At 60.3% G+C, this 27,957-nt stretch overlaps 1 protein-coding gene across 1 annotated transcript; it reads left to right on the plus strand.

Annotated features, from left to right (window-relative positions):
• Positions 1–936: 936 nt before the first annotated feature.
• TECPR1 (tectonin beta-propeller repeat containing 1) lies at positions 937–27,948 on the plus strand. Its single transcript, XM_066342292.1, has 25 exons — positions 937–1,782; positions 6,170–6,405; positions 6,824–7,006; positions 7,259–7,381; positions 8,755–8,871; positions 10,551–10,725; positions 10,828–10,928; positions 11,946–12,047; positions 13,288–13,433; positions 16,459–16,937; positions 17,261–17,406; positions 18,287–18,442; positions 18,890–19,039; positions 19,143–19,300; positions 20,203–20,330; positions 21,327–21,429; positions 22,030–22,126; positions 22,198–22,277; positions 23,557–23,613; positions 24,123–24,303; positions 24,624–24,759; positions 25,300–25,392; positions 26,101–26,207; positions 26,349–26,468; positions 26,630–27,948. The coding sequence occupies exons 2-25, from the start codon at positions 6,181–6,183 to the stop codon at positions 26,777–26,779; spliced, it is 3,513 nt and encodes a 1,170-aa protein (XP_066198389.1). The 5' UTR covers positions 937–1,782; positions 6,170–6,180; the 3' UTR covers positions 26,780–27,948.
• The last annotated feature ends 9 nt before the right edge of the window (positions 27,949–27,957 follow it).

A 27,957-nucleotide genomic window follows, 5' to 3' on the forward strand; every position in this document is an offset into this window, starting at 1 on the left:
CCCCCTCTCCTTCCTCTCTGTCTCTCTTCCCCTCCCGCAGCCAAGGCTCCACTGGAGCAAAGTTTGCCCGGGCGCTTTGGATGGCTCTGTGGCCTCTGCCTCAGGCGCTAGAATGGCTCTGATTGCAGCAGAGCGACGCCCCAAGATGGGCAGAACATCGCCCCCTGGTGGGCATGCCGGGTGGATCCCGGTCAGGCGCATGCGGGAGTCTGTCTGACTGCCTCCCCGTTTCCAACTTCAGAAAAATAAAAAAAAAAAAAAAAAAAAAAAAAAAAAGAATCAATTAATTAATAACTAGTTAATTTAGATTTTGGCTCCAGAAATATAACCTGCCAAACAAACCTATCATACCTAAAATGTCTTTCATTGTGTTTTACAGTCATTTATTTACACACAGGAAGTTTATTATTCACCTACTCCAGAGGGATGTTCCCTGTCCCAAACCCTCAGCTCTCCTCCCAACACAGAAACAGAGCTCCCCTGACCGCTGCCACAGAAGGATCTGCCTGGGTAGGAACCACTGAAGCAGGTCCCAGCCGCTGCTCTGCTGAGCTCACCACAGCTCTCCCAGGGGACAGGGCACCAAGGATGGATGTCACCTCCCCCGTCGGTGTGCAAGTTGGGCGCAGAGCCGGCTCTGCCACAGCGCCCTCATATGTTCCTCACACCCACCATTCCAAAAGCCAGCAATCTACCCCGGCCAGAATCAGAACCAGCCAAGATGTGCTATTCGCTCTTCCCCTAGAAGAGAAAGCTTAGGGAAATTTTACAGACACTTTTGAGAGTAAATGGGATGAAGCTGGCTGGACAGATGCCAGGACCAGAGGCATGAACCCAGACAAGGCCCCTCTAATTACAGATCTGAGAGTGAAAGACAAAACAAACGCCTCTGGAAGATGATATCCCTAAGACCTTGAGAGGATTTCTACAGAAAAAAAAAAAAGGAAAAAATACAATTCAAGTACTTTAAAATCAAGAACTTCTCTTTATCAGGACACCATTTCATGCAACACCCAAGACCAACAAAGGACTGGGACCCAGAATATAGAAAGAACTACAATCGGTAAAAAAACAAAAACAAAAACAAAGGACAACTATCTAACGAAGAGACACTTGAGAAAACAGGAAGTGCAACTGGCCTAATAAGGTCATGAAGAAGTGACCTCAGCACTAATCAGGGACACGCAGTGAACCCTCCTAGACACGGGAAGTGGAAGCCCGGCGTCTTCTAGGGAAGTGGGGACCGGACAGTGCGTGGGCAGCACGCCAGACACCAGGGCCCCGCAGGACTCTGCGCTTCTGCCCAGGTCACAGAGCGGCCACTCCGAGCACACCACCCAGACGGCGGCTTCTGCCCCGGCCGCGCCCCGCTCCCTGCCTGCCGGCTCCGGGGCGACTGGCGGGTCGGGTCCCGAGGGGAAAAGGGCCAGGACCTGGGGGGTTGGCGGATTGGGACCTGACGGAAGGAGGGCCAGCACCCGAGGGGGGACTGGCGGAGACCTCGGGCGAGCACAGCCGGGTCCTGCGTGGCTCCTCGCTTCTCCGAACGCAGGCGGCCGAGCTCGCTGCCCCGAACCTCCCTGCACCGACCTCCACGCCACCCCGCCGCGACCCCAAGACCGGCCAGTGACGCAACGCGCCTCAGCCAATGGCGAGAGCCCTGCCTGTGCGTCACGGTGAAGCCAGCCAATAGGCGTGGGCCCGGCTGCCGCTTCCTCCATGCCGGCTCTCGGGTCTGCGGAGGAAAGATCGGAGCGACCCTGCACGCCCGCCCTGGCCCAGGTGAGTGGAGCAGTGGCGCCCCAGTCACTGCGGACAGATCGGGGCAGCGCCTCCTCCCCCGGCGGCTGCGATGGCCCCGACAGCAGACCGGAGGGAGGGACGGAGGGGCGGGCTGCGCCCTTACTCAGGGGTTCGTTCCAGCACCGGGGTTCGGGCGCCGCCCCCGCCCCCGGGACGCAGGGCCAGGTGATGCCCCCACGCCAGCCTGTGTCCTGGAGTGACATGTGAGAAGAGAGAGGGCTGCTGGAGCCTGGGGGGTTCAGAGGCTCGCACTGGGAGGAGCCCGCCTTCCCTCCTCTGGGCAGTGGTGGGAGCAAATCTTGTCGTGGGATTAGCGCAGGCAGATGGTCAGGGCCCGGAGCTCCCACGGCGCTACTGGTAGCCGGGCAGGGTGCCCACCTGTCGCCCAAGTGCACGGAACCGGAATGCAACCAGCTGACCCACCCGCGGCGCTAGGGATGGGGTTGCGGGGAAGGCGCTCCTGCCCCAGGATCTGGGCGGACCCTGCTCCACAGGACGGATTCTTACTACCATGCATGTCCTGCTGTTTTCTCCCGCCTTTTTGGACCCTGATGTCGCCTTCCAACAGCCCCTGCAATTGGCAGGCAGTAAGCGACTTTAGCTGCCAGGACTCTTGTTTGCCCAGGGGGTGGGATTGACGGGGTGTAATAGGAAAACAAACCAGTAGACAACCGTTCAGGTAGAATTCTAAGACAGAGACTCCCGGAAGTAAATGTTCCAGGAGCTTCGTTGGAAACGGTGATCCTGCTCCCCCACCCCACCTACTCCCTCCCTTAAGACACTTTTGGTCTCTGAAGAGATCTCTTCATCTGAGGGTGGTGAGCAGAACTGACTGAACTCCACTGGAGGTCACTGTGCCAAAGTCCTCAGTGAACCCGAAGTTGCTTTCTTGAAAGATGTCCACTCCATCCCTTCACCCTTATAAAACAAAGCAATGACAGGACCCCAGAATGCTCGAACCATTCTTTCAAGAGTTCTCCGACCCAGTGACCCAAGGTCCTCCTGACAGGTTACCCGATCAGCTCACATCCAGGTAATGGCCTGTGAGGAGTTGGGGTGGCACCCTAAGGGCCTGCAGTCGACCTAGGTAGGATGTCCCTCCCCCCTCATCTTCAGCTGGGGAGGGACTGAAGCCCAGGCTCCACTCTGAAGGGAGTTTACAAACACAACCCCCACCGTCCTTTCTTTGCAGTAGTCTTCCATTAGGTGCCCTGAAGGTTCAATTATGTCTGTATGGCAATTACTGCTTAGTCATTTCTCTGAGGGAAAGTGTATCAAATACAAGTCAGTTACCATTCATTCAGCTCAATCTGCAGCATAAGCCTGACCCAAATAGTCATGTAATACAGTGAACTGTCAGCTAAGAGGTATCTTTAAAAACTGGATTTATATTAAAATTGCTTCTCACCCTGGCCAGCTGGCTCAGCAGTAGAGCCTCGGCCCGGTTTGTGGAAGTCCCGGGTTCGATCCTGGCCAGGGCACACAGAAGAAGCACCCATCTGCTTCTCCACCCTTCCCCCTCTCCTTTCTCTCTCTCTCTATCTCTCTTTTCCCTTCCTGCAGCCAAGGCTCCATGGGAGCAATGTTGGCCCGGGCACTGTGGACGACTCCATGGCCTCCGCCTCAGGCGCTAGAATAGTTCCAGGGGCAAGGAGCAACGCCCCAGATGGGCAGAGCATCGCCCCCTAGTGGGCATGCCCAGTGTATCCCAATCAGGCGCATGAGGGAGTCTGACTGCCTCCCTGCTTCTCAGTTCAGAAAATTACAAAAAAAAAAATTGCCTCTCCACATTTTGGTTAAGATCAAGTGTGGATTTATATTAAAATAACACCATAGGAACCAACATTCCCCCCCCAAAAAACACCTTTTTTCCCCAACAATGTATGATGAGGATTTTCAAGCATACAACCAAGGGGAAAGAATTACACAGTAAACACCTACACACTCACCATGTAGATTCTACTACTGATATCTTACGATATTTGCTTTCTCACATACCTGTCCACCTATTATGACCTGACTGCTAACCTTAAGAAAGAAAAGGATTATTTACTTAAACTTAAGTGATGTTTGTCTTCCCTGGAGCAGTATTTCCGTTTCAGCTCCGGGAGTTGGCAGTGTGGTGGCTGTAGGTAGCGGTAGTTATCTGTAACTTCAGTTGGAGACCCCCTGTGTTGGAGACCCAGGAAGTGAAGAGGCTGAAGACTCAGGCTGACCAGAAAAGGACTTGGGATGTTTTGTTTTGTTTTGAAGAGATAGAAGATAAGTGGCAATTTGTGGTAGCAAATGCCAAGTAATGACATCGGTAACACTCATTGAGTTCCTGCTGGGTACTGAGCGCTATTATACACTCTGTAGCTGTATTATCTCATTTAATTCTCACAACCATGTAAATTGGTCACGTTTCCTTTTTGCCTTTTACAGCTCAGGATACTGAGGCACAGAGAAGTTAGTGGACTTTTGATGATGCTGGAAAGAGGTGTGGCCAGGACCCAAATTCCCAGTCTGAGTCCGGGGCGGTTCTGGGCACTCAGCCATGGTGTAGATGCCAGCAGGGAGATCGAGGACCCCTGGGGGAAGGGTAAAGGGGTACCTGGGCATTGCCACAGCTCTTCCAGGGGACCCAGCTCAGGCACTGGACTCGGGTGCCAGTCTTCAGATGGCTCCAGAAATCTGGTGTTCCAACTTCCCGTGTGTGTGACCGGGCGCCGGTGCCCTGGGCAGACAGACAGCAGTTCTGCGTCAGCGCCCCTGGGGCATGTGTGCTCCGTTCAGCTGGTCAGGCTCCCTCCTGGGTCCTCCCTCCACTTCCTGTCCTGATGTTTCTCACGCTTGGCTCCTGTCCCTTCTGTTCCTTATCCTTTCGTCACATCTTTTGCAACTTGTCACTTTTTTTTCTTCACTTCTCTTTCTTGGGGTTTGTAAGACACTTTATTCCCAAAGAGCCTATTTGCCTGTGGCGGGCGCCCTTGTTTTCAGACATTGCCCATCTCATGTTGACATTCGAGCCACTGGAGCTCCGGAAGCACCCACAGGCATCGCGTGCCGCAGGAGCAGCCTGTGCCGGCTCGCGGTGCCAGACTCTGTCTCCTGGTGGCTCTGGTTCCCAAACCAGACTGGCTGTGTCCTCACCTTCGGGCTCTTCCCTCCATCCTGGCCCAGGGGTAGGCTTAGTCTTATGCGGAAGAGCTTCCCACTGCGGTGTCCCCTGCCACCCTTGTCCCGCCGCTCTGTTTGGCTGCCGTGGGTCTGGCCATGTGGCCCTACCACGGTGGGGGACTCATCCCTTCCAGAAGCCAAGGTTGCAGGAGTTACACCCCAGGATTAGCAGCACAGGCAGCCTGGGGCGTGTGGGTGGCCAGCGGCAGAATGCAGTGGTTGCCTCGCCCACACCCTGCCAAGCAGAAAGGGGACGATAGAAAAAGGAACAGGAATGAAGAATGGCAGAAAGAGAGGAATGGGAAAGCGAGGGAGGTCACACACAGAGAGCAGAGACGGGACCCTCACACCCCTGCCACGGCCGCAGGGCTCCTGCTGGACTGAGAATCTGGCTGGGGTGCCGGGCTCATTCGTGGTCGCCCCCACCAGACACATATAGGAAGGTCTAAGGCAGGGGTCCCCAAACTTTTTACACAGGGGGCCAGTTCACTGTCCCTCAGACCATTAGAGGGCCAGACTATAAAAAACACTATGAACAAATCCCTGTGCACACTGCACAGATCTTATTTTAAAGTAAAAAAACAAAACGGGAACAAATACAATATTTAAAATAAAGAACTAGTAAATTTAAATCAACAAACTGACCAGTATTTCAATGGGAACTATGCTCCTCTCACTGACCACCAATGAAAGAGGTGCCCCTTCCAGAAGTGCGGAGGGGGCTGCATGCAGCCCGCGGGCCGTAGTGTGGGGACCCCTGGTCTAAGGGAACCAGCATGAGCAAGGGGACCTCCACTGTGAGGCAGAGGCCTCCTGGGGAGGCATCGGGACACATGTATGTTTGGGATTCATCTAAAATCTATGACTTCTCATTTGTCCCTTGACATGAAAGACCTGAAGGCAAAATGACCAAATAATAATATTCATTAAATTTTGGAGGGTTACTTTTTTTCTGTGTACTTTTTTGTATATTTGAAAGCAGCCCTCATAATTAGAGAGAAAGAAAAGCAAAGAACAGAAAAGGGCCCCAGACTGGAAGCTGAGCCCTGGCTGTGATTTGTGGAGTACGTGCCCCTCTGTTGTCTGGACTGCGTTTTGCCACCTGTGGCAGGAGCCAGGCTGGGCTGGGAGTCTCTGGGGCTGGGAGCCTGGAGCTGGCTGTGGACACGACACTGACCCTTGCCCGCCACCTCTGGTTTTCCTGCAGCCGCCACAGCCATGCCCAGCTCGGTGCTGTGGGCAGTGGATCTCTTCGGGAGGGTGTACACGCTGTCCACGGCCGGGCAGTCCTGGGAGCTCTGCAGGGACACCCAGCTGGAGTTCAAGCGGGTCAGCGCGGCCACGCAGTGCTGCTGGGGCATCGCCTGCGACAACCAGGTCTACGTGTACGTGTGTGCCAGTGAAGTCCCCATTCGCCGCCAAGAGGAGGCCTACGAGAACCAGGTGGGCGACGCGTTTGGGTTGCTGAGTTGGTTGGTTGGCTAGGAAACAAAGCCTCCGCACCCCTGACTCCAGCCAGTTCCCACATTCTGCTAAAGATCCGAGTTGTGCAGTATCCGGGGTCCTTGAGACCAGAGCCTCTGTCATCGCCAAGACAGGCTGGGTAGGTTCACACAAGGGTACGGGGTGTCCCGGAGCCCAGGACAGGCCACGCCCTCCACTGCTTGCCCCTTGAGGCACTGTGTCCTGTATCCGGTTCTCTGTCTCTGGGGTCAGGACGATGGGCTGGCCGATCCCTGAGTTCTGGGCAGGCCCTTTGCTCACATCCCACGTGGAGAAGGGCCAGAGGGCCCTGTTGGCAGGGGCCTGGCCTCCCCAGCCACCTGCAGGCCTGACGCCCGTGCCTGCCTCCCGCCCTCAGCGCTGGAACCCTGTGGGTGGCTTCTGTGAGAAGCTCCTGCCTAGTGACCGCTGGCCGTGGAGCGACGTGAGTGGGCTCCAGCACCGGCCGCTGGACGGGGTGGCACTGCCCTCGCCGCACTGGGAGTGGGAGTGCGACTGGTACGTGGACGAGAGCTTTGCAGGGGAACCCACCGAGAAAGGGGTAGGTGAACTCGGTTCCGCGCAGCTGCCCCGTGGGAGGGAACGCTTTAGGCCCCGCCCCCCTCAGTGCTGTGCCCAGCGTCCTGTGGCGGCCAGCCCCGGCCTGCGCCCTGCTTGCTCCCCACTTTCTGCACAGCACTCACTGGTGGGGATCCGTGCTCTTCCTCTCTCCACCTGCTCCCCGCTTCCCCGGCCGATCACTTCCTTCCCGCAGGACTTTATAGAGCCCCCCTCCCTGCGCCCTGTCCTTCAGGGGTGGACATACGCCATTGACTTCCCTGCCACCTACACGAGAGACAAGAAGTGGAATTCCTGTGTGCGGCGGCGGAGGTGGATCCGGTACAGGAGATACAAGTCCCGGGACGCCTGGGCCAAGGTCAGAGCCTGCGTGTGGCCTGGGGGCGGGGCCTGCAGCGCTCCTGCTGTGGGGAGGATCCCACTAACCCCCACTTCTGTCCTCCGACCTACGCACAGGGAATGCCACCCCACTCTGGGAACAGTGTGGCGTTGCAAGTCCCTTCAGCTGGGAGAGGGCCAGAGGGAGGCAGGCCAGACTGGCCCAGGACAGCGCAGAACTTGTCCTGACCCTGGTCCCTCCACTGCCCGATCCCAGATGGGGCTCACTCTCTGCACTTCTTCCTTCCTCACCGCCGGATGAGCCATGCTGGCTCTTGTATGGTTTCCACGACCCAGACAAACCTCCCAACGTAGGGACACGAGGCTTAGACTGGGGTCCGACATGGCCTTAAGTGAGGGGAAGGCCTCGAGCCCTCACCAGACCTTTCTGGAGCGTCCACGCACCTCAGGCTTGGAGTAGCCCAGAGTTCAGGGTGACAGCCCACATCACGGAGGGCTTACACCACAGGGCCACGCTCTGTGATCGCCCCCCTTCTAGGTGTGGGACAGTCACAGCGGTCAGGTCACTGCACACAGAGCCATGGGCCACGCTCTGTGATCGCCCCCCTGCTAGGTGTGGGACAGTCACAGCGGTCAGGGCACTGCACACAGACCCATGGGCCACGCTCTGTGATCGCCCCCCTGCTAGGTGTGGGACAGTCACAGCGGTCAGGGCACTGCACACAGACCCATGGGCCACGCTCTGTGATCGCCCCCCTGCTAGGTGTGGGACAGTCACAGCGGTCAGGTCACTGCACACAGAGCCATGGGCCACGCTCTGTGATCGCCCCCCTTCTAGGTGTGGGACAGAGTCACAGCGGTCAGGTCACTGCACACAGAGCCATGGGCCACGCTCTGTGATCGCCCCCCTTCTAGGTGTGGGACAGTCACAGCGGTCAGGTCACTGCACACAGAGCCAAGACCCTGGGTGTGCCTCTGCCTCTCGTGCTGGGGCAGCAGTAACCACTTGGGGACAGCAGCTCGGGCCTGTGGCTGACAGAGGGAGTACAGGGTGGAGGGGACCCAGGGGCACACAGAGCCAAGACCCTGGGTGTGCATCTGCCTCTCGTGCCGGGGCAGCAGTAACCACTTGGGGACAGCAGCTCGGGCCTGTGGCTGACAGAGGGAGTGCAGGGTGGAGGGGACCCAGGGGCGGGAACCCTCTGTTCTGATGTGCGTGCTGTGAAGTCAGGCAGTTGTGCACTGAGCTGGAGAATGAACGGCAGCATGCCCAGGGCTGGAGAGGGCACACCCCGCTGCAGGGCGGGTGTCCACCCGGGAGGAGCAGCGCCATCTACTGGCCCAAGCGCCCACAGGCACTGACCGCCACCGCCTCGCACCTGTTTGTTTCAGATCCCTTTAAAGGACGACCCCAAAGAACCCTTCAACGACCTCTCTGTAGGGGGGTGGGAGGTCACAGACGAGCCCGTGGGCCACCTGTCCGTGTGGGCAGTGTCTCTGCAGGGAAAGGTAAGGCCTGTGCTCTCCTGCGCCTTGGGCGGGAGGTGGCTGAGGGAGGGGTGGCCACCGTCAGGAGTGGGGAAAGAGAGAAGCTGACCTTCCGTTGTCCTCCCAGAGGTGGAGGAGGAATAGAGCTGCCCGAGACCTCCGTGCCTCCTGTCCCCACAGCCGGGGTTAGCCTGAGTTGGGGGCATGTTGCCTGGGTCCCCAAAGTCACCCTTTCTGTGAAGCTTTCTTTCCTGTTGACCCACTGGGTCCTGCTCCTTCCAGAAGCCTCTGACCTCGCATTCTCTGCCTTGTTCCGGCCTGCCTCTCCTCTGCGCCCCTAAAGCACTGATCAGTGCCCACCCTCGGCTAGGATGCCATCAATACTGTCTCCTCAGACCGATTCAGAGTTCCCTGCCACCTCCCTGTGGCACCTCTCCACAGCAGTGTCTGGAAGTATTGTTTGTGGGTGGGTGAATGGGGACAGGTAATTGGGAATGGATGGATGGGTGGGTGAATGGATGTTTGGAGAGGTCCTTTTCTCAGAGCATTTATAAATTAAAAGGAATAAAACCAACCCCGGACAGCAGCAGCAACGTGGATGGTCCCGAGTGCAGTGATAGAGTGTGCTTTGTGACGAATCAATATTCTTGACCACAAATTGACCAAAATTCTCTGGTTGGCTTTGGAGCAGTCACCGCAGGTTTTTACCAGGCTTACCTCTGGGGTCCTGTTGGGCCCGGGGCTTAGGTCAACCACGATTTTCTGTGAGCCACGTGGCATGATGGTGGGGAGCTGGCCTGGCACAGAGCCCCCACCGAGGGGCCGCGACCACCTGGAAGCAGAGAGGAGGGAGAACAGGGGCTCAGGAGCGGTGTCTGTGGTGACCACAGGCCGGCTGTGGGCCTGCGCGGCCCTGCCCCAGTCCTGCGGTCCATAAAAGGTGTGACCAGGACCCTGGGCCCCAGGAGGAGCTGGGGAGACAGGCCCCCAAACCAAACCAGCAGGGAGCAGAAGGGAGGTTTAGACCTGGGTCTGCAGTGCGGACCGTAGGGGTGAGGAGGGTTGGGAGTCCATGGTCCCCAGTATGGAGACAGCTCCCAGAGGGACCCCCAGACTTCCTGGACCACACAGCAACGTGTGGCCCCTCCAGATGCAGTGAGCCAGACAGTGCGGACAATATGAACACATGGCAGAGTCTTAACTGTCTGATTATGCTTGTTGTCTTCGTGTTAAAGAGAAAGGAAGTGGACATTTTAGACATTTGTGACTGGCCAGTGGTTTTCCTATGTAAATCACCGAGGTCAGCTTCCCCTCCGGCCAGGTGTTCTGAGAGTGGTCACCACTAGGGGGTGCAGGACACCCAAGCTGGAGCAGAGTTCTCACTGGACACTCGGGTGAGTGAGGAGGGGGCTCTCACAGCAGATGAAGGGAGCCGGTCTGTCCCCTAGGACGTCAGAAAGCGAGGCGTCGCACTGTTTAGCCGCAGTGAGGGGTCATCTCATCCGGCCCGAGGATCCCGAAGGCAGTTAGTTGGGGCAGGGTGAGGTCAGAGTGAAGTCAGGGCAGCCTGGCCCCTGTTCTCCCAAGACCCCACGCTCGGCCTGTGCACGTGCTGATGCAGGTGAGATTGAGCCCTGGTTCCTCCAGAGCCCTGGCCTGACCCCACCGGACCCTGCCTGTGGGTTTCTCTCGCCTCCCAGGTGTGGTACAGAGAGGATGTTAGCCACCCCAACCCGGAAGGCTCATCATGGTCCATCGTGGACACCCCAGGGGAGGTGGTCCAGATCAGCTGTGGGCCCCACGACCTCCTGTGGGCTACGCTCTGGGAGGGGCAGGCCTTGGTTCGGGAAGGAATCAACAGGAACAACCCCAGAGGTGGGAGCCACACGCCCCATACCGGGAGAGGCGGGGGGTGCTTGGCGTCTCCCCCGCGCGCTTGCTGATGAGGACCCCGCACTTCCTTCTGGGGCTGGGTAGGAAATTCCTGGGACGTAGTGGAGCCTCCCACCGCTGAAAATGGGATCATGCACGTCTCGGCGGGAGTGGGCGTGGTCTGGGCCGTCACCAAGGACCGGAGGGTAAGATGGGGTTCCCGGGGGGCTGGGCCCCGAGGCTCCATTTCACGTTGAGGGTGGTGTGGGGTTTTGGGGGTTTTTTTTGTTGTTGTTCTTATGGTCTGAACCCTTGAGAACAAGACTGGGAAGCTGATTTTCTGAAACCCTCGGCTAGCTGATTGCCTCCCCTTGCTCCTGTCCAGTGCCTGCCATTTCTATTTTATCAGAGGCAAGGCCAACAAAATAAGCTGATTTCAGGTTGCTTACAAGTTCTCTCTCCAACCCCACCCACTTCAAGGGCATCCCCTAACATCGAGCGGGACGGGTCACCCACACATGTGACCCACCTCCAGTGCTAAAAACCTGAGAAAGTGCAGATCGACTGCCTCTCAGGGGCCCCCACGCACTGCCCCCCTCTGAGAGCAACAGATTAAACGCACAGCACATGATTAATATGAGCCGTTTGCTCAGTGATAAAACAAATATTTGGTTATGCACGAGCTAAGGTGGGGTTCACACAGAGGTGCACAGGGAACGGGGCGTCGCCATCAGGCTCATAGGTCAGAGTCTGGATTTGAGATGCCACATGTGTCGTTTGCCACCACCACGGCCACCACACCCGCCCACGAGCCGTCCCCATCTGCTGGCTCTCACTGCAGGGAAACAGCCGCCACCTGCTGCTCCAGCCTGGTACCAGCAGATGCCACTGGTGTCTGAACCAGTGGGGAAAAGGTTCTAGAAAGATTCAGGCAGCCCTGTCTCCTGGGGAGATAACGCTCCATGCCCACAGCCAGAGAATGGACAGGAAGCCACCAGGACAAGCATGACTCGGGGCAGGTGACCCTCAGCCCAGAGGGGCATGTGGCAAGGGTGCGGAGAAAAGGCACATGGGTCGACATGTCCTTCCTCAAAGATGTGATGTGCTCACGGGTGGCCTGAACCCGAGGATCAAGTTACTCATTTGTTCCTGCGCTTTTGTTAAAACAAAACAAAAGAACCACTCCGAGGCACCCCAGGGAGGCGTCTGTTTCTGCCTTCCAGGTGTGGTTCCGAAGAGGCGTCAACTCGCACAATCCCTGCGGCACCAGCTGGATCCAGATGGTCGGGGAGATGACGATGGTCAACGTGGGGCTCAACGACCAGGTACGCGCGTGGCTCCACGCCCTGCTCTCTCAGGTGGGTCCCAGAATGGGGGCTCCTGAGGCTTCCCGCCATCCCGTCGGAGTGACATCAAAGGCAGAGAGTCCCAGTGCCTCCAGTCTCGCCCAGCCTTTGAGGGCACCCAGGGGGCTGGTTCCGCCTGGATCCCAGAGCCCCCGCCTGTCTTGGGCCGCACCCCCAAGGGGCCCCCAGAGCAGTGGCAGTGAGCAGAGGGATCCAGGGGAGGGACATGCATCCTGCAGACAGGAAGAGTTTTGTTGAGAAGTATTTGGGGGAGATTAGCTCACCAGGCGAAGGACGGAACTGATCTTCCTGATGTCCTAGACACTGCATCTCAAACAAACATCACCCGTGTGGTTCATGCGGCGTAGCCTTCTCCTGGTAAACAATGAGGGTTGGCCATTTTTGAGACACAACGTGTGAAGGTGACACGTCCCCCTGTTGCACGGTGACAGAAGCTTTTCCCAAGTGGCACTGGCCTTCCTCCCAGCTGTAGTCAGGGGCCAGACAGGCGCCAGCTGGTGTGCTCAGGGCCTGCCGGCTGGCCAGGGCCAAGTAACCATGGTCCCGAAGCCCTCCCAGCAAGGCCACCAGGCACCACGGCTCCATCAGTCTCTGGGCCAGCTGGAGCCCCTTCAGGCTCCCCAAGGCTGGGCTGGAATGGGTTGATTCCCAGACCCCTGCCCTGGGCCCATCAGCTGTCCAGCACACCTTCTTCAGTGCCCAGAGGCAGAGGGGAGGAGGCCTCCTGGCCATCTTCCCAAGGAAAATGAGGTCAGAATGAAGAAGGCTGTTTTGTTTCTTAAGAAAGACAAGGACCACCCTCTGGGCTCACTGGGGAACAGCTTCCTCCCCACCAGAGACAATACAGGGACATGGGTGCGCTTCATGTCCTAGCATAGCACCCACACCACCGCCTCCGGCCCCCGGTTGCCTTAAAGGCCAGGTCTGCCCCGGGCCGGGGAGCGGACAGGCCCTGCCCTCCCCCCCCACGACCCTCTGTGCTCTGCTTCCTGCATCTGACCCTTGTCACCCCCGCCATAGCCATGCCATCCACCATGTAGCCCTAACACACAGCAGGATGCACGCGTCCTACTGCGGGTTCAGACGTGCCCTCCAGCCTTGGGGTGTCTCCTCCACCCCTTCCGCCACCTGCACCGCCCGAGGCAGGGGGCCCCCAGGTCTGGCTCCGGCCTTCCCCCTAGCAGCACCTCTGTTCCAGGTCTGGGGCATCGGCTGTGAGGACCGGGCCGTGTACTTCCGTCAGGGCGTCACCCCGAGCGAGCTCAGCGGGAAGACGTGGAAGGCCATTGTCGCCAGCCGCGAGTGGGACCGGTCACACTCCGGCAGCTCCTCCAGTCTCCTCAGGTGATCCCGGGGCAGCCGGGCATGGACGCGTCTGCTTGGGGTAGGGCCGTCCGGGGCCTCGGTGGGCAGTGTCTGGAGGGGGCTTCTGCCCAGCCTCTCAGCAGGGCCCTGGACCTCGTCCCAGGCAGGAAAAGCCACAGCCCGGGGGGCCTGCCCTTCCGGTGCCTGCGGTCCAAGCTTGTCCCCGGGGGTGGGCAGTGGGGGGCGACAGGTGAGCAAGGCCGCAGGTCTGTCTGTGTCGGCGCCCTGGGCTGGCCCAGAGCAGGACTGGCCCGTTGGTTCTGAAGTCTCAAGGTCTTTGCAGGGCGGGTGCTCAGGGAAGAAGATGGACGCTCCCTCTTCCCTGGAGTTGGGGCCTGAGACCTGGGCGCGCCCCAGAATCCTCTGCGGGCTTGTTCCCTCGTGTTCCCCAGGCCCCGCCCCCCAGCTTCCGTTTCCGCCTGTCTGGTCGGCCGAGAGCTTGCGTTTCTTGTGAGGGCCCAGGTGTTCTGCTGCGGCTGCTGCTGCAGGTGCAGCTGCAGCTCCGGGGTCGCACGTGGAGATCCTTGGGTCTAGCGTGCACAAGTCCCAGCTTTGCCCACCAGCCGTGAGAGTGCGGGCAGGTGACTTAGCGTCCCCGGGAGTCGCCTCGGTTCCCCAGGGGAGTACCCACAGTGCTGACCTGCCTGGTTGTGCAGCACATGGGACCCCGGCCTGGTGCTCCGCAGCCCACCACACTCCTGTCTCCATCTGGGCCCCCCACCCCACCCCTCCTGGTGGTCATCATGTCGTTATACCACCAGCTCAGACAGCCAGAGGCCAGCTGGGCAGGGTTTGCTCCCAGTTACCTGAGTCTTCAGTCGTCTCAGCTGGTTCTTCTCAAGCTGAGCAGCACGTTGGAATCAGCTGAGACGCTACTGAAGCTACCAGTGCCCCACATCTGCATGACCTTGGAATGGGCAGTAGCTTCTTTAAAAAAAATTTTTTTTATTTATTGACTTTAGAGAGAGAGAAACATGGATCTGTTGTTCCACTTATTTATGCATTCATTGGTTAATTCTTGTATGTGCCCTGACCGAGGATTGAACCAGCAGCCCCGGCCCATGGAGACGACACTCCAACCAACTGAGCCACCCGGCCAGAGCAGACAATGGTTCCCTAAATACGACACCAAAAGCACAAGAAACAAAAGTAAAGATAGATTGGACTTCATCAAACAAAATGAAAAGTTTTGTGCATCAAAGAACACAAGAAAGTAAAAAGAGGCCCTGGCCAGTTAGCTCCATTAGAGCATTATCCCCGAAACACCAAAGTTATGGCTTTGGTCCCCGGTTGGGGCACATACAGGAAGAGACCAATGAATGCACAACTAAGTGGAATGGCAAATGAATATTCCCCCACCCCTTTCTCTCTCTCTCTCTCTCTCAAATCAATCAATAAAAATTAAAAGTGAAAAAAACAGAAAGTGAAAGATAGTCCAATGGGAGAAAGTATTTGCAAATCATATATTTGACAAGGGCTTAGTTAGTATCTAGAATACACATAAGGAACTCTTACAACTTGATAACAACAAAAAGACCACCCAATTTAAAAAGGGCAAAGGTCGCCCTGGCCGGTTGGCTCAGCGGTAGAGCGTCGACCTGGCGTGCGGGGGACCCGGGTTCGATTCCCGGCCAGGGCACATAGGAGAGACGCCCATTTGCTTCTCCACCACCCCCCTCCTTCCTCTCTGTCTCTCTCTTCCCCTCCCGCAACGCAGCCAAGGCTCCATTGGAGCAAAGATGGCCCGGGCGCTGGGGACGGCTCCTTGGCCTCTGCCCCAGGTGCTAGAGTGGCTCTGGTCTCGGCAGAGCAACACCCCGGAGGGGCGGAGCATCCCCCCTGGTGGGCAGAGCTTCGCCCCTGGTGGGCATGCCGGGTAGATCCCGGTCGGGCGCATGCGGGAGTCTGTCTGACTGTCTCTCCCCGTTTCCAGCTTCAGAAAAATACAAAAAAAAAAAAAAAAAAAGGGCAAGGGTCTCGCATAGACACTTCTCCAAAGCAGATATGTGCATGGCCAGTGAGCACAGAAAAAGATACGTAATGTCATTAATCCCTGGGGAAATTTCAAATCAAGATAAAAAATGAGATGCCACAGCATACCCACCAGAACAGCTGTAATCAGAAACTATCAAAGCGCCGACAAGATACGGAGAAACGGGAACTCTGGCCGCTGCTGGCAGAAATGTAAGCTTTGGAAAACAGGTGGGCAGTTCCTCGTGACCGTGCGGTTTCAGTCCTGGATACACACCTGAAAGAACTGAAAACGGGTGCTCAAACAAAAACACGTACGTGAGGGTTTATAGAAGCAAGCATAGAAGCAAGGGTTATTCACCATTGCCAAAAGGTGGGAACCACCCGAAATGTCTATCGGTGTACGAATGGATCAGTAAAATGTGGTTTCGCCGCACAAGAAGATATTACTCAGCTATAAAAAGGAATGGAGTACCGGCACCTGCCCCCACACGGGTGAACCTGGACATCGTCATAATAAGTGAAAGAAGCCAGTCACAGAAGGTCACACAGTGTGTGATACCATTTATATGAAGTGTCCAGAATGAGCAAATCCATAGAGACGGAAAGCAAATGAGTGGTTGCCAGGAGGCCGAGCAAGGGGAGGGAGGGTAGTGTTTCCATTTGGGCTGATGAGAAGTTTATGGAACTAGTAATCGTGGTGGTGGCACGTGATGAATATACTGAATGCCACTGCACTGTGTGATTTAAAATGGTAAAGTTTGCATCACATATATTTTGCCACAATAAAAAAAAAAAAAGTGATATTACTGCCAGATCTCCACCTCCAGCTATATTGATTTGATTGGTATGGGTCTAGCCCAGGTGTTGGGACTGTTCAAAGCTCCCTGTGTTGCACAGAGAGGCTGTGACTTGCCCAGGGGTCACACAGGTTCTCAGGGGTGGAGCAGATGAGCCAGGCCTGCTGACAGCCGCAGGTACATACGTGTTCCTCCCTCCGGGGAGTCACAGCTCTGCCCTCTTCTGTCCCCAGCGCTGGCTGCTTCTTTGGCGACGAGGTGAGGGGCAGTGGCGATTCCTGTGCACCGAGCGACACGGATGCCTCCTTGGATGCTGAGAGACCAGGGCCTGACCAGCCTGTCCCTGCAGAGTCTCTGGACAGTCCCAGGAACCCCAGGGGCAGCTCAGCCTCAGGCCCAGGTCCAGGCAAGACGACAGGGCATGCCTCGGAGGGCACCAGCCCTGCCAATCAGACCCCAAGGCCCGACCCTCACCCTGGCACAGCCACCACCCCTGCCGAGCTGCCCTGGACCAATATCGACCTGAAAGAGTCCAAGAAAGCGGGCAGCCACTCTGCTGCCGAGACTACTGGCCTCTCCTCGCTGGGACTGTGCCCACTGGGCTTGGAGGAGCCATATGGCGCGGAAGACCACCTGCTGTGGGGCTGGGTGTCAGGAGGAGGCTGCTCTGTGGAGGCTCATGCTGCGCTCAAGTGGTTCACCGCCCCGTCGGGTAAGGGTGGGCATCAGTGGGGGCCAGCGCCCCAGAGGTGCTCCTGGGGAGGGGAACAGACCCATGCCCTGTGCTTTCACAGTCTGTCTAGCCTCCAAGACTAGTGCCCACTCCCCTGTCCCTGTCCCTGTCCCAGCAGAGGTGGCCATTTGAACAGGGAGACAACCGGGGTGAACGGCATGGGGAAAGCTCTTGGGCATTTTATAGAGACCATAGCTTTCTAACAAGAAAGGGCTGATTTAAAAACAAAAACGGAACTCCAGCCTGCTGTCCAGCTGTGGGCGGGCCGAACACCTGGCCCTGATGCTCTGGCCGGCCAGCAGGCCTGGCCCCCTCCGTGCAGACGCTGTCCCTGTCCATCACGCCGGCCCAGACTGCCGCCTGGCGGAAGCAGATCTTCCAGCAGCTCACGGAAAGGACCAAGCGGGAGCTGGAGAACTTTCAACACTATGAGCAGGCCGTGGAGCAGGTGGGTAGTCCCTGGGCACACTTGTTCCCAGCAGGCATTTATTGAGTGCCTGCTGTACACCAGCCCCGAGGTGAGGTGGCTAAGACAGACAGAAGAATGCAGCATCCCTCTGTCCACCCGCCTCCGAGGGGAAGCTGCCCCTTCCAGGTCCTTACAGGTTCCAGAATGAAAGGATAAGCCCCTCCCTTACTCTTTTTGGGCCCCACTGCATTGAAGGGCAGTGTAAGCCCTGGGACCAGAGACCACAGCACCTCAGTGGGAGGTGCAGGGAGGTGGGGAACCACACAGTGCAGGGAGGTGGGGAACCACACAGTGCCTCCTGCCCTGCCGCAGGGGGGGGGGGGTCCCCACGTGCCAGGGTGGTGCCGTGTTTCATTGAGAATGGAGGACAGGGTTGAGGGTGGTCTCCCAGCCCCCAGGAGCCCAATCAGGTTGGGAGGCCGACGTTCCATGAAGCACACGGCTGGGCTCATTCAGGGGCGAGGCTGGGTTGGCTGTTGACACAGAAGTCTCACCGGTGGCTCAGCACGGGGCCCCCAAGATAGGCCGGGTGGGGGCGCCAGCTCTGACTCGCCGTGGGACACAGGGCCAGGCACAGAACCTCCCCAAGACTCAGTTTACCCACCCAGAACAAGGGGCAGCTGCGGACCCCACAGGCTGTACCGCGTCAGTGGCATCGGGTGTGTCCTGACCCCACCCACTGTCACTAGGGTGAAGTGGGGGAGCTGGGAGCGCCAGGGGGGAGTCCCCCAGGAGGCAGCGGAAGGACCGGGGCCAGGGTGGCCCCGGGTGCTGGGTCCTGGGCACACACAGGGCCCAGGGTCGGAGAGCGGGGGGCCTGCCTGTGACCGTCCCGTGGCCTCCGGGGCCCGTGCCGCAGTCGGTGTGGGTGAAGACAGGGAGCCTACAGTGGTGGTGCGACTGGAAGCCCCACAAGTGGGTGGACGTCCGCGTGGCCCTGGAGCAGTTTACGGGACACGACGGTGCCCGGGACAGCATCCTCTTCATCTACTACATGGTCCACGAGGAGAAGAAGGTGCTGTGGCAGGCAGGGTGCGACGGGTGCGGGTGCCCAGCGGGGGGAGCAGGAACGGGCCCGGGACACCAGCCCCGAGGTCCTCCCCCCAGGACTGTGTCTGGCCCCTGGTGACAGAGTCCTCGTCATTGGCAGGCAGCTGTGTGGCAGTCCCAGAAAGCCATCTCCTGGGTATGCGCCACTGACAGGCTGGTGTTTCATGAGAAACCAGTCGCAGGGAGATAAAGCCACTCCCCCCTCCGGGGGCTGGGGTTCGAGCCCAGTCAGCCCCGTCATCTTCAACCAGGCATTTGCTCGTGAACTAGACTTTCCCACGGGAACTTGCAGAGCCTAGCGCTGAAACCTGCAGGCCAGGGCCCCGAGGACTGGCTCTGCGGCCCCCGGGGGTGAACCAGGCCACCCCTGTCCCTCCCTGCTGACAGCCTTGCTGTCCGCCCTCTCGCACAGTACCTGCACGTGTTTCTCAACGAGGTGACAGTCCTGGTCCCCGTGCTCAATGAGGCCAAGCACTCCTTCGCTCTATACACCCCGGAGAGGACCCGGCAGAGGTGGCCAGTGCGTCTGGCCGCCGTCACCGAGCAGGATATGAACGACTGGGTGAGTGGGCAGTGCTCCCCACAGGCCAGGGGTCAAGGGGCAGCCCCGCTTTGGCCTGCTGCCCGGCCCTTCCCAGTGGTGACTGGCCATCTGCCCATGCCAGCTGGCCCTGCTCAACCTGTCCTGCTGTGAGAGCCGGAGGGTCCACGGCCGCCCCTCGTCGCAGGCCATCTGGTCCATCACCTGCAAGGGGGACATCTTCGTGAGTGAGCCCAGCCCAGACCTGGAGGCCCCTGAGCACCTGATGCCCTGCGAGCAGATGTGAGTGGCTGTGCCTCCGGCCGGCAGGGCCCTGGCCACGCCCACCCCTGCTGCCAGAGTTGTGGTTCCATCCAGAAGGGCCCCAGGAGGACGACACAGGGCCTTGCTTCCTGCTGGCCAGGCACAGGCCCCAAGTCTTCAGGGCCTGGGCAAAGACCCTCAAAAGGGACGAACCCTGGCTGGGCTCAGGGCAGGTCACCCCACCCACCAGTTGCTGTGTATTGGGGTAAGGGGGGCATGGCTCTGTCAGGGGCATTTAAAACCAGTGGGTGGAGTGAGGCTGCCCACTGCGGGCAGAGCATTTAAAACCAGTGGGTGGAGTGAGGCTGCCCGCTGCGGGCAGAGCATTTAAAACCAGTGGGTGGAGTGAGGCTGTCCACTGCGGGCAGAGCATTTAAAACCAGTGGGTGGAGTGAGGCTGCCCGCTGCGGGCAGCTGTCCTGAGGCACCGACCACTTTGATGGGGAAGCAGAGGAGGGCCCTGCAGGTGACATGTGCTCCCCGTACTGCTCCCAGAAGGTCACCCAGTGCCCATGAGCGCCAAGGAGACAGACATGAGTCCAGGAGGTCCTGTCCAGGAGGGGACTGGCCGTGTCTGTCTGCCCTTCAGTCATTGGCTCTCGGAGGCCCTGTGTGCCCGCGCCCAGTTGGAACTGTCAGACCCCCTCTGGTGACAGTGGCAGGGCTTTGGCCATGGCAGGTTGACCTAGATGGCAGCCGCACCCTGCACTCCGCCCACCCAGAGGACCTCGCTGTCACTGTTGGGTGCCGGCTGTCGCTGGCTCCTGAGCTGACCCCGCTCCCTGCTGGGACGTGCCCATCCGAGGCCCCCAGGGCTCCAGGGGGGAGGGCCAGAGGCCCTGCCGGGACCCCTTCTCCAGCCCTCTCTCTCCTCCTCCCAGGTTCTGGCGGCAGATGGGAGGCCACCTTCGGGTGGTGGAGGCCAGCGGCCGGGGTGTGGTGTGGGGCATCGGCTACAACGGCACAGCCTGGGTGTACACGGGCGGCCACGGCGGAGGCTGCTTCCCAGGTGAGGGTGGCCCGCGCCCCAAGGTTGGCAGGACCGGCTGCCCACCCTGCCAAAGCCTTCCCAGCAGTTCCCTCTAATCCCTCCGGCTTCCTCGCCCCGTGCCAGGGCCGCTGTCTCAGTGTTGACACTCAGTTGGCAGCCGGCTGACAGGTGACCTTTGTCACTGCCATCCTCTGCAGAGGACGGGTCCCGGGGCCAACCCACCAGGCGTGTGAGCCCGGACCCTGGGCCTCGCCTCCCACGTGCCTTCCCGGCCTTGAAGGCTCTAGAAAGGCAGCAACCAAGGCCTCTGCCGTGTCTAAGGCCTCGTTTCGCAGGGGAGGCCTCTGTGGGGCAGCCCAGGCCCCGGGCCTCCTGAGCCTCTAGGTCCTCATTAGGTTGCACCTTGGAGGATGAGAGCCCTTTTGGAAGGCAGGACCCTGTGGTCTCCTATTGGGAAGCGGAGGCAGAAGCAAGCCCTGAAACTGGGCATTCCGTGCCCCATGCTCCCCTTTGGAGGGTGGGTAATCCTGTGGAGCTGTGGTCCACTGAGACCACGGGGACGTAACATTGCTCAGAAACAACAGCTTCGAGGTCTGTGAGGCGGGAATGACCTCTGTCCCCATTTCACAAATGGGGAAATGGGGGCCCGTGGAGGTGACTGAGGGTTAATAAGGAGTGAGCTGGTTGCGCCTCACACCTGCGCGGTGTCAGGCAAGGGGGATGGCGAGGGGGGAAGAGGAGGAGCCAGAACAGAGGGTGAGATGGAGGAGCTGGGGTGGGGGTGTGGCTGGGAGGCTTACTGCACAGCCGGCTCTTCTCATCAAGGTTTCGCAAACCCAGATTAATCAGAGAAACCCCAGCCCGGCCTGCCCCTGCGAGACGAGCTGTGAACCCCTCTCAGCTGACCCCCACACCTGCCTCTGCGGCGTTTGGTGCTTCAGACAGCAGCCTGAGTCCCCAGTGGGCAGGTGCAGCCCGGGTCCTGGCAGCCCCCTCTCCCCCCCCCCACCCCAGGCCTGGCCAGCGGTACCGGTAACATCTACACCCAGTGGGACGTGAAGTGCGTGTACATCTATGAGAACCAGCGCTGGAACCCTGTCACAGGCTACACCAGCAGGTGAGCGTGCAGTGTGGACTCTGCACCCAGCCGCTGTGGAGGCTTCGGGGGCTACCCGGCGCAGGCCACAGTCCCGACAGAGCTAGCTGGACAGCTACATCCCGCCCCGTGTCAGTGTGGGGCGTGGGAGCTGGCATCTGGCCCCCAGCGTGGACCTCACAGGGTCTTACTGCTTGCAGGGGCTTTTTCTCCTTGAGTCTTGAAGTGTAATGTGTATTTTAAAAAACTCATGTATTGAGAGGTATAATATACATAAAACACAAGACATAAATGTGTATACAGGGAGGCAGACATCAGTGTGTGCGTGCAGATAGATTGGCACGTGGATAAGTGTAGATAGCGAGGTGAGCTCCCAGCCCTCGCTGCGGCTGCGGTGACCCAGGGTGGGTTGCGGTCCAGGGTCCTCGTGATGTCGGGTCACGCCCAGTGTGGCCCCAGACCTACAGCAGTCCACCTCTTCAGACATGCAGTAGTCCCAGTGCATGTGTCTGTCACTGGCCAGTGCCTCTCCTGAGCCGGTCACATGCATGCGCACATGCACACACACACGTGTACACACACACACAGACACACACACACACCCCGCCTCATCCTGCACAGGGGTCTGCCCACCGACCGGTACATGTGGAGCGATGCCACGGGGCTGCAGGAGTGCACCAAGGCCGGCACGAAGCCCCCCTCCCTCCAGTGGACCTGGGTGAGTCCAGGCTGCGGGTGAGTGGGGACGGCAGTGGGGGATCTGCCTGCACTGACCTGCCCCTTCCCCAGGTGTCTGACTGGTTTGTGGACTTCAGCGTTCCTGGGGGCACCGACCAGGAGGGGTGGCAGTACGCCAGTGACTTCCCTTCGTAAGCATCTCTCTCCCTCCCTCTCCCTCTCTCCCTCTCTCTCCCTTTCCCTCTCCCTCTCCCTCTCTCCCTCTCTCCCTCTCTCCCTCTCTCCCTCTCTCCCTCTCTCTCCCTCCCTCTCCCTCTCCTTCTCCCTCTCCCTCCCTCTCCCTCCCTCTCTCTCTCTCCCCCTCTCTCCCTCTCTCTCCCTCTCCCTCCCCTCCCCCTCCCCTTCCCCCTCCCTCTCCCTCTCCCTCTCTCTCTCCCCCTCCCTCTCCCTCTCTCTCCCTCTTTCTCTCCCCCTCCCCCTACCCTTCCCCCTCCCCCTCCCTCTCCTAGCATCAGGAGCCCCTCACAGGGCTGCCCTGAGCGGCAGAACTGGGAGGGTGGCCCAGCAGGCCGCTACTGCCCAGCATGGCCGCAAACCCCCCCCCCTCGCCCCCTCAAGCCCTGGGAGTGCTGAAGAGCAGGCTCTGTGTACGGCCTCAGCTCCAGCAGGGCGTGGGGCCTGCTAGAGAGGTGGGGAGCGGCCCAGGGGGTTCCGGCCAGCACGCCCGGCCTCCTCAGGTAGCTGGGTTCAGGGAGGACACCGTGGCTCCTTCGACACCTGCTGTGTCCCCACACTGCCGGACCATGGTTGCGAGAGAGCCAGCCAGGACCTGGTGCCCTGGGCTGAGGGCCTGGGGGAGCTTTGGGCTGGGCCCTGGGTGATGAGCCCGGGGGGCCCAACATGAGGGGGGTGGGGAGGTGAAGGGTCAGCCGAACGCAGCACAGAGTGAGGTCGGCGCCATGTGGGCAGCCGGAGGCCGAGGGTGCCTGTGGAGCTAGGCGTCCCCCCGGCCGGCCGTGGTGCATGGCGCTGGGCGGCACGGCAACACGGTGCACGAGCCACATTCGAATGGGAGACGGAGTCAGGAGAGCCCCAGCCAGGGCCTGAGACGCAGCTCTGGGCTTCTGAGCTGACCCGGGAGGTGACAGGTGTCGGAGGCCTCGGGCACTCAGCTCGACTGTTCCCTGGAAGGGCTGTGGTCGGGCCTGGGGTGGCAAGCATTCAGAGCCCCCTTAGCTGGAACCTGCCAGCTGGGCAGCTGCCTCATCCGGGCCCCAGGAGAGCCCGGCCAGGCTAGAGGCATTTGAAGGATGAGCCTCGCGCCCCGTGACACCTGCTGCCCGTGGAGCCCACTCCGCAGCCCACGGGGGCTCCTTGCCCAGAAAGGCGGAGAAGGAAGGAATGTGCGTACGCGTCACTTTCCACAAGCTCCCAGGAAGCGGTCTTGATTTCAGCATCTTCCTCTTGCAGCTCATACCATGGGTACAAAACCATGAGGGATTTTGTCAGGAGAAGGTGTTGGGCCAGGTAAAGACTGAGCACAAGGTAACTGGGGGGTGTGGCCTGGCCCCTCCTACCGGGTCCTCCCCGGCCCCCGACATCCTCGCTGGCCCCTGACCTCAGTCCCAGTAGAAGGAACCGGGAGGCCAAGGGGAGGAGAAACGGAATCAAAGTAAATGTCAGCCCAGGAAGTGCCCGCGGGCTCCCAACGCTCTCTTGTTTCTGAAGAGTTTGCTTTCAAGAACAAATAAGAGAAATGTCATTGGCAGCCTCTTCTTGTAAGCAGGACTGGCAGGGCAGGGGGCCCGGCTGGGGGCAGGGAGCAGGGCAGGGGTGGAGCCACCCACCCTGGAAGGGGTGCCCACCTAGGGCCGGGGTGGGCAGGGGTGTCCTGGCCTTCCCCAGGGCCCCCCAAGGCCACCTTGGGGAGCAGGGATCCGACCGCCACCTTCTGCAGCCCCATGTGTCTGGGGCGGCTGGCCCGAGGCTGGCAGTAGCACCTGGGTGCCCAGAGCTGTGCTCTCCCTGCCACACAGAAAATGCAAGCTGGTGACCAGTGGGCCCTGGCTGGAGGTGGCCCCCATCGCCCTCAGGGACGTGTCCATCATCCCCGAGAGCCCAGGCGCCAACGGGAGTGAGCAGAGCATCGCCCTCTGGGCCGTCAGCGACAAGGGAGACGTCCTATGCCGCCTGGGTGTGTCCGAGCTCAACCCTGCGGTGAGCACCCCCCCGGCTCTGCCTCTGGGGACCTGTGGGCCTACCCACCCCGTGGTCACCCCCAGGGCTCCGACAGAGTCTTCCAGAAATAGGACTCCTGCTGTGGCGGTGGGCCAGGGAGGTCACTGGGCTCCGTGGGTAGTTGGAGAAGCTGAGGATAAGGTTGGCGGACGTGAGGAGCAGCCGTAGGTAGTTGGAGAAGCTGAGGATGAGTTTGGCGGATGGGAGGAGCAGCCGGCTCCCGGAACCTGGGGCTGGGGGGTGGGTGGCCGAGGCTGAGCCCAGGCAACCCTCAGGGTCCCTCCCTACTCGTTCTCCAGGGCTCCTCCTGGCTGCACGTTGGCACCGACCAGCCCTTCACCTCGGTCTCCATCGGGGGCTGCTCCCAGGTGTGGGCGGTGGCAAGGGACGGCTCTGCCTTCTACAGGGGCTCCGTGTCCCCCTCCCAGCCAGCTGGTGAGCGCCACCTGCAGGAGGACCCCCACCCAGTGCCACCAAGCCACATGACCCACTTCACGGTGGCCACTCTGGCTACTCCCGGAGGCAGGCCAGGTTGGCCTGTTCTTGGCTGGATGTCTAGACAGTGTCCGGCATGGGGGAGGCGGCTCAGGAACAGACAGGCGAGTGGGCGGCTGCTGGGGCCTCGTGCCCTCCACACGGGGCTGGGGGCCTGGGTTTGCAGAGTGGCCACAGGGGCTGGCTCTCCACCGCATGCTGGGCTGGGCACCTTCGTGTCCCTGTTCATGAGATCGGCACCTCCAGCCCCACCCTCGGGAAACCTATCACGGCCTCTTTTGTGCCTTGGGAGACGCCAGGATGTTGGAGGTTGGCAGGGCACAGGTCAGCTCTGCTTGGCGCTCAGCTCACCACAGAGGTCGGGGCACCCCACCCCCACCCCCACACCCGCAAGCTGCAGAGGAGGCCACAAGCTCCCAAGCGTGTGGGGTTGCAGGTGTGGTGTCCCGGCCTCATCCGAGTCCTACCCTCCCGTTGCAGGTGATGGCTGGTACCTCATCCCATCTCCTCCCAAGCAGAGGTTAAAGCAGGTGTCCGTGGGCCAGACGTCCGTGTTCGCTGTGGATGAGAATGGCAAGTTGTTCCTGATCCCCAGTGGTCAGTGGGGGAGGTTTGGGGCTCCCTGAGTACCCTGATGGGCGAGACTCTCCCCAGCCCCCAGGTCCCTGACATGAGATCTTCTTAAGCCGCCATGAGAGGCCACCCAGCCAGGGTCAGCCTCCAAACAGGTCCCTCCCCCCACGTTCTGCAGGGTGGGGCACACCAGCCCCCCACAGGTGGTCAGCCCTGCCCAGGCCTGGGGCATAGGGCACAGACCCATGGCCTGGGAGCCACTGCAGGCAACTGGGGGCTGGAGAGGTGGCCCTGCGGTGTGGCCTCAGGCCTTCTCTGTCCCACCTCCCCTCCCATCCTGCTGGGCAGTTGTCAGGCCTGAGCAAGGCGAGGAAGGGAAGGTACAGGATGGGGACCCAGGGCTCTGGTTCCAGCCCCGTCCTCTCTTTTTGTATAAAGAATTCCTTGTCCTCAGTTTCTCATGCGTAGAAAGCAGACATGGATGCCAGCCCAGCCCAGGGGTGCGGGTGGCATTGAGTGGGGAGGGGCGGGCAGAGAGGTCCCTCTAGCCCCCCCCCCCCCCCCTCTCTCTCTCTCTCTCGCTGTGGGTCAGCAAAGCCCCAGCGAGCCTGGAGACGCAGAGGAGGGCCGTCAGAGCACCGTCTGCGCGGACCCTTTGGTGGGTCCCAGTGCCCTGGCCTCACCACAGTCGCACCCTTCTCTCCCCAGGAAACCTGTGGTACCGCCAGGGGGTCGCGCCCAGCTACCCGCAGGGCTCCAGCTGGGAGCACGTGTCCAACAACGTGCGCCGCGTGTCCGTGGGGCCCCTGGACCAGGTCTGGGGCCCAGGGGACAGAGGGCGGAGGCTCGCGCTGGGGTTGGAGACTCGGGCCCGGGGTTCCTGCTCTGGTTTCCCTGTGGCCGTTCCCACGCCGCCCGCCCAGCCGGGCCGGGCCTTCAGCCGGTCTGCATTCTAGGTCTGGGTCATCGCCAACAAAGTGCAGGGGAGCCACAGCCTGAGCCGGGGAACCGTGTGCCATCGCACAGGCGTGCAGCCCCCGGAGCCCAAGGGGCAGGGCTGGGACTACGGTATCGGGGTGAGCAAGCCAGGCAGGGGGGTCACCTCGGCCCAGGGCTGCGCGGTCACGATGCGCATGCGTGGGCACGTTGCGCATGCGTGGGTCCCAGCTGTCTGGAAGGATGGTCTCTGCCCCCTGACCCCCTCTGAAGCCCCAGTGACATGGTTCTCTCCTTCTAGGGAGGCTGGGATCACGTCTCCATCCGGGCCAATGCCACAAGGGCCCCCAGGAGCACAGCCCAGGAGCCAGCAGGCGAGCAGGGCCTCCACAGCGGGCCCTCGAGTGCGGCCAGTGCCGCGCAGGAAGCCGTGGGCCCTGTCTGCTGCTGAGGTCACCTCCCTCACCTGGAAGCAGGTGTGGTGTCCAGTCGGAAGGGTCAGCGTTGGTCCGTGAGCCCTCCCCTCAGAGGGAGCCATTTAGTGCTGCAAGGTGGACGCTGGCCGTGAACCGAGGGGACCAGGGGAGAGGTCGTGGCCTCGGAGGCTCTAGGAGCAGCCCAGAAATGTGAAGCCTCGGGGATGTTCCTCACACTCGTCCCTATCAGCCAGGAGGACGCTGGGGGTGGAGTGGGGGCCCGCCCCCTGGCCTCGCCTGCCCATCCTTGCCCCCCTCCGCCTCTCGCCTTTCCAGGACAAGAACCGAGAGCCTGGAACCTTCCAGGAACTCTGGCCCCTGGGACCACAGAGCCCATGGAGGGGCCCCCTGAGCCCTAGGCATCCCCACACAGAACAATGGCGGTGGGCTCAGGCCACTGCCCATGCTGAGAGCGTTTCTCAGAACGGGACTTGCAAATAGGGTACAAGGCCCAGAGCTAAGGAAGGAGCTGGCTGGTTGAAAATAAATGCTGGTGGACCTCTTCTTCCCCAGGTGGGCGTGCCCCCCCCCCCCCCCCCGCGGATGGAGAACTGAGCCCGCCCCTCCCCCTCCTTGGGTGCCTCAGCCGGCCCCTCCCCAGATGTGGTGGGGGATAGGGGCATCCTAACCTCTGCTCGTGCTGCAGGGGGGCTAGGCGGGTAGGACGGCACCCCCCCCCCAAGCAGCCCCCTCCTCTTCTGCAGCTTCAGGGCTGCTTTTTAAAATCCGACGATACCCCATTTGGTGACGTTTGCTTTCCTACAACCAGACACTGCCTGGGAGCTTCCCCGCACACCTGGCGGGAGAGTTCAGTACCCCTTCTCTTTGGGGGTGCCCTCCCGAGGGGCATCTGAGGGAGCCAGCGGTCTCTGTGTGTGCAGGTGGGACCAGGGGGCGTGACTGTGGGCCCAGGGCCCAGGCGGACCGTGTGGGGTTGGCGGTCTCTGTCCTCGTCCTTCCGTCGGGTCTTCCGCCTGGGCGGGAAGGGTTTATTCTACAGCAGCCTCCTGTCCCTTTGCTGTGACTGTTGCTGGTCTCACCCTGACCTTTTTCCCAGGGACACTGTCCCGTTCCTGCTGAGCACCAGCTGTCACTGAACCATCTCTATTCCCCAGATGCTTTCTTTGTTCAATAAAAACTTACACCGGAGTGT

The sequence above is a fragment of the Saccopteryx leptura genome, chromosome 6 (genome assembly GCF_036850995.1).
Source record: "Saccopteryx leptura isolate mSacLep1 chromosome 6, mSacLep1_pri_phased_curated, whole genome shotgun sequence".
In the NCBI taxonomy this organism is placed as follows: Eukaryota; Metazoa; Chordata; class Mammalia; order Chiroptera; family Emballonuridae; genus Saccopteryx; species Saccopteryx leptura.

Bases quoted from the DNA above. Each gene is read 5' to 3' on its own strand.
- TECPR1 (XM_066342292.1), top strand. From the start codon at position 6,181: ATGCCCAGCTCGGTGCTGTGGGCAGTGGATCTCTTCGGGAGGGTGTAC. The intron at 12,048-13,287 runs GTACGCGCGTGG...CCTCTGTTCCAG, and splicing joins ACGTGGGGCTCAACGACCAG to GTCTGGGGCATCGGCTGTGA. The intron at 24,304-24,623 runs GTGAGCACCCCC...CTCGTTCTCCAG, and splicing joins TGTCCGAGCTCAACCCTGCG to GGCTCCTCCTGGCTGCACGT.